At 33.9% G+C, this 6000-nt stretch overlaps 1 protein-coding gene across 1 annotated transcript; it reads right to left on the minus strand.

Annotated features, from left to right (window-relative positions):
- Window positions 1–926: 926 nt before the first annotated feature.
- On the minus strand, window positions 927–1527 carry TRIADDRAFT_22954 (uncharacterized protein; the record flags this gene model as incomplete). Its single annotated transcript, XM_002110895.1, has 3 exons — window positions 927–1139; window positions 1239–1310; window positions 1423–1527. Coding segments are annotated over 3 exons (390 nt in total), but the record flags the coding sequence as incomplete, so codon positions are not given.
- Between the last annotated feature and the right edge of the window lie 4473 nt (window positions 1528–6000).

Here is a 6000-nt window from a genome sequence, read left to right on the forward strand (position 1 = left end):
GAGACCATTCAACCTTGCATCCGTACCATATAAAGATCGCCAAGCCTCTGGATATTGCTCCTTTTCTTCAGCTGCTTCTGGAGGCCCAATAATTTCTTTCCACTCATTAATAATACCATCACCAACTCCGTCCTTGCTTAATATTAGTACACAACATGGGCCGCTGCAATAGAAATTTTGATGAGTTCAGGCAAGGTTAATAGGTAACTATTGATACATTTTACTTATCCATTAACTGAATAACTAGCCTAGGTAGTTTTAAAACTATTATAATATAAGTATGATTAAAATATATATAATACCTAGTCATATAATCGATTAGCTGCTCATAATAGTCCTGTAGATATTAAGAAAGGACATTTTTATTTTTAGTCTTACTTAATTATCATACTAGTATAGAAAGGACTTATGCATGATTTCGTTTATTTAACTTAGCAATGATATCTTACAGTGTCTTGGTGTTCCTTGTAAAGTTCAGTAGCTTCATCCGTAGTTAATATTCTTATTTCTTGTTTCAAGATCATGATTCCAGCTTCTGTTAACTAAATGGATTACCGTAATGTAAGATTTTCCTTCCGAAAAGACAAAGGGAGCTAAAAAACTATTTCTATAATAATCGTACGTTATCTATTATTTCTTCCATTTTTCCTTCCTGTACGGCATCTGGTTTTATAATAGCGATGGTAACCTCCTTCGGTACCTCTATAATAGTTTAAAATTAGCAATATCAAATTAATACCCTCAAAATTTTAGTACTCGTACATTGCCAGTAGTTTATAACTGCTAAAGCCCAAACGTTGATAGTTTAAAACTAAGAAATTTAGCTTACTTCGTTTTTCTAGTTCTATCTCGTATTGTTTACGTTCTTCTTCTGCACGTCTTTCTTCTTCAACTCGTTGTATTTCCAAGTCAATAATCTGATTAAGTCATAAAAAAAAGTAGCACACGTTAAGGTAAAGATGATAAAATTTCTTAAATTGAAAATAGGGGATCTTTACAAAACATTTAGTGTTGCTTCTCACCTCAATTCTATGTATGCCATAACGATGAACTTGATGTTCTTTATCTAGCTGCTCATGAATTTGTCGAACAAGCAATGGTACATTAGCTCCTCTTACTATACTAACGAGAGTTTCACCCTGGAGGGAATATTAAGATTGAATATTTTCGTTAATAAGAATAATGCTAGTGCTAACAAACTCAAATTATGAAATTATTGACAATTTTAATAACGATACCCCATAAAAGAGAAAGGTTGGCTGAGATTTATTTCTATAAGCTGATAACTGATCAATGTTGTCAGATTCGGCCTATGAATAATACCATTAATAATATTATTAATACCCCATTTAGAAACTGAAGATATAAAGTATTAGCATTAATGCTATAATTGGTTTAACATTTTTACTTAGCAATACTTACCACAGCAAATTGTAAAAAATCATCGCCAATTTCATTACGTACTTTTCTCAGAGTAGATGCTATGCTTTTACATGGTCCACACCAAGCAGAATAAACATCTACAACTGTAGTAGATTAAAAGGATAAACTATGATATGAAGCCGTGCTATCCTACGCCTTACAGTATATAGTTTATGCATGAAACATCGTTTGTCCAGATAATTTTACGGAATAAAACATGTACTCCTATACAAATAACAAATCACTAACCTTTCAATCCTTCAGTAGAAAGTAATTCTTCCCACTGCGCGTTTGTTTGAACAACCGTCTACAAAATTAAATGGTCAAGTTTGGATGAGCGGGTGATACAAGGCATAAGTTAAATAAAAGTAAACAGTTATATGTGGAACAAGCCCCAAAAACAGGTAATCAAGTAAAACCAATATATTAGGTGAAGCTTTATCGCTAAACTAATTAGGAAACAGCAGACAGTTTGCGTTTTATTAGGAATGGCAAGAGTGATATAATATCAATATTCGTATGGTAGTGAAGGCGTGTGATAGTGTTAACTAACAGTAGATACCATATGACTCATTTTAGGAGTACTGCATAACACATCCCATTTTCTTAATAATACTATCTGGTATATCAATACTTAAGTCAAAATTAATGCCAGTTACTGGCATAAACTCATTCGATCCTATTTATACAATAATGGCATCATTTAATTATCAACTTTCGAAGGAAAGAATAGCATCCTACTGGACGATGTATTTGAGCCCGTTACAACCCTCTTCTTCGATGAAATTATCCTCCGTTTATAACAGGCATACTTATAAGTACGGTATATGAGGAAAAGATGATGAAATATACAATTTTTTATCATTATTAACGTGTTGGTAGCCTGTCTATGAAGGTAATAATTGAAAATTGTACCTGAAATTGGATATCGACTTTCTTCCTAGCCATTTTGTGGATAGTTAGCTTCGTTTGTTGCCGATAGCAACGGTGATGATGTTATAACGCATGGGCAATCGGTCAAAGCAACGTCTGGAAGACAGACGGACGTCAATTGACCGTTCACGTCCATTGCGTCTTCTAGTCATTTTACTTACACCTGTCGAAGGTTATAATCATATACTGTACTTTGAATTTAACTTTTTTTCATCTCTATGGCAAGAGATTCCTTATGTTTTCCCTTTCTTTTACCTCAATGGTACTACTAGGAACTACTAAAAGTATGCAACATGTATCCTTCCTTTTGTAAACTATACGAAGTTGAATGAAGTATTAAACATTGCTGTAGCAGGACTATTCAAAAAGAGTACTGTAATGATTACAGATAATAATAGTGGGGATTGGGGGCCATTTGTTGTTGTTTTTTAAATCGGTATCCTAACTTCATGGCTCTTGGAAGAGTTTTTAAGCCATAAATATAAACAGTATAACTAGGAATGTTCTGTGCTCGCCGTTGACTGTTGGCTTTTTACAGAAGAAGAACCAAAGTGCACCGAAACAAGTCAGACCACAGACCACTAGATGCCGCATAAAGTATCCAGTGGTCCATGGTCAGGCTCGCTGGTAATCAATGTAAAAATACAAGCATTATATTGTATGATCATTCCATTCCGCACTCAGAGTCTCTACTCCACTCGAGTACTACATTGGATAGCATTTGGAAGAGTTCCCTAGGCACAGACTGTAAAAAGGATGCCAACATCTCGTGTTGGCCAACATTGGCTTTTTGCATCAACAATAATAAGAAAACCGAAGCACATTTAAACAGTAACAGATTCAAGTCAGGCCCACTGGTAACCGAAAGACTTATTCCATCCTACAGTCTACACGAGTTACGAGAACTTGCGATTAGGGCAGCGAAACTGTTGGAAGAACGAATAGTTGAGGAGTCTCTGGAGTGGTTATTCCATCGGAGACTCGAAGCTGTAGCTACACTACTGTACCTGTATAGTTAATACAGTATCTGCAGTTACGGCTATTATTGTAGTCACTGTAAACTATTTTTCTCTCGATAGCCTATTTATATTGACTTTCGGACGAGTTGAGGAAGGATTCTACAAATCTACAACATACCAATACTATTAAAGTATCAATCCAGTCACTAAAAATTATCTTGCTTTCAGGTTATCAAGTAGGATATACATAGACGTACTTTGAAGATTTTTTAGTAACTCCGATGGAGGGATCTATTGGGATCTGTTGATCGACTTGTATTCATCAAATAACATAAGAAATGGACGTTAAAATGCTCTCCCATTGGGTTATTATAATTCATCTTGAAACAACGTTGTTCAAGCTTGATGGAAAGACTCCAAATTGCAACGCAGTGATGTTAGCGAAGAGTAACACTGAGGATACGTTAGTCCATGGATGTCAATCAGTACTTTGCATAATAATATTGCTCATGACCATTATGATTATGGACTGTTTGGAAATGATGTGCAACATCTCTGTTTACTCCTTGTATAATATAAATATAATTATCATGATTGAAAAGAGCATTCCATAGATCCCATGATATAATAGTCGAGGAAGTAGGCAATAAGAATAAAAAGTAATATCTTCGTTTAATGAGAAAGCTTATCCCATATAGAAAAAGTGATCCAGATTATTGAAGAATTCTTCCTCTATTCTAAAGTCTTGACATCATTATGCGAATACCTACTATAGAACAACTACGCAAATCGAGGCACTGCCTTCTGAACAGTGCATTCCTTTATATCACTATGACCTCATCAATACAGGACCACAATAATTAGTGAAGTACTGTTATGGATATTTCTTCAAATTAAAGTCTGTTCTCGACTTAGTATATTTTCACGTTGTAAATAACATCTTTATTTACTGCAACGATGCAAATCAAGACGCAGCTCTTAGATAAAAGGTAATCTTTTCTACAACTACAGATCTACCAATACAGGACCACAGTAATCCGTAAATATTAAGTATTGCTTCAAAATGAATTCTACTCTCGACTTAAAAATCTTCCTAGTGACAAGTGACATCTTGATCACTTTATTCTTCACCAATACTATTTCTATTGAACAGACAGATTCACATATCAAGCCTTTAGGGCTGATGACGGGAAATATTGCGCTACTAGTTAACCAATCATTTCATGCAGAATGATTAAATGCAGTCGATGGTACTTTGTTAACTAACAGTTTGTATTCTAATAATTTAATCAACGGAAATGACAATATATATAATTTAATCACCCTGAATGCAATGTACAGCGATTGGCCAAGGCCATGAAGACAAGATTTTAATATTATTTCATAACTCTATTTTAAGTTCCTTCATCAACATGTCATGTTGCATAATGGAAGATGGTCTCTTGCCTTCTTTATTCGTTGTTATTTTGTGCATACGAGAACATACAGTAGAATAAAGCGGCGTTAATATTATTCTATCCAATAATTTAAAACAATTCCGGTATGGTAAACAATGAACAAATGCCTAGGATCGAGTTTATAAGTCACACAACATAACTACAGATAGATAGCCGCCAAGCTAGAAATAGTTACTACGAAATGATCAAAATATGCAATCATAATCATCGTTCTAGGACAAATATGCATCTATTAGCAAGACATACTACAAAGTCGCTAATGTCGTGAAAAATAGATTACATGTGCAGCCTAGTTTACATCGATTTTATCATAATGTAAAATACGATGACAAGCGTAAGACATAGTGAATTCATAAAATAAACATTCTGTTAAAACCTGCCAGCGTCAAGTTAACAGTATGCCATGGAGATCGATTCATAAAGTCAAATACGTGAATATTTTAAATGTGGCAAATATTTACCGACTGTTGTCTTACTGGAATTTTTATCACACCATCCATCGATATAATCATGACTAAAGTATAACTACTACTGTATGATTAGTACGATATTGAAAGGTAGCGGGAGTAAACAATTTGGCAATCCAATAGACGATGTCTTAAATGGTTTCCTTTATCTTGGTATTAAGCTGGCATGTTAAGCATTAACTGACTGAAATATTGTAGATAAATCGCTTATAGATATTCATCATCGCTATCGTGTCTAGGAATAAAAGTATCGCAAATAGAAAAAATATTTTAACTATAGAACGATTTCACAGATGATCTTTAACGGTAAGCTTTTCCATTAACAAGCACAAAAGTGCAATAATTTCCATGACCGCCTTACAGGATAAAGAAATATTTTATTTCCGGTGCAACATATACAGTATCAGCAATGAGATAGTATAAAGCGAAAAAAAAATTGAATGGTATATCCATTCTAATATCGGCCATGTTATCGTAGCTTTAGCAAGAGCACCATCAAAACTACAAGTTTGGAGTAAACAATTCGTTACACTAACAAATTCTTTGATGGAGAATTGATGCTCTTATACATAACATGTTGCACAATGAGCTCTTTCCTTTCGCTACCATATTGGAAAAATATTAAAAATAGGATTAAACATTCATCTCTCGCCAATGCTGATGTATCCAATAAATAATAAGTACGTTAGCGCTTATATATTATATAGATAGATTTGAATCAAAATATTATAGAAGATAATCAATTCGACATTAGGTCAATAG

This window comes from Trichoplax adhaerens, genomic scaffold, assembly GCF_000150275.1.
Source record: "Trichoplax adhaerens TRIADscaffold_3 genomic scaffold, whole genome shotgun sequence".
Taxonomy (NCBI): domain Eukaryota; kingdom Metazoa; phylum Placozoa; class Uniplacotomia; order Trichoplacea; family Trichoplacidae; genus Trichoplax; species Trichoplax adhaerens.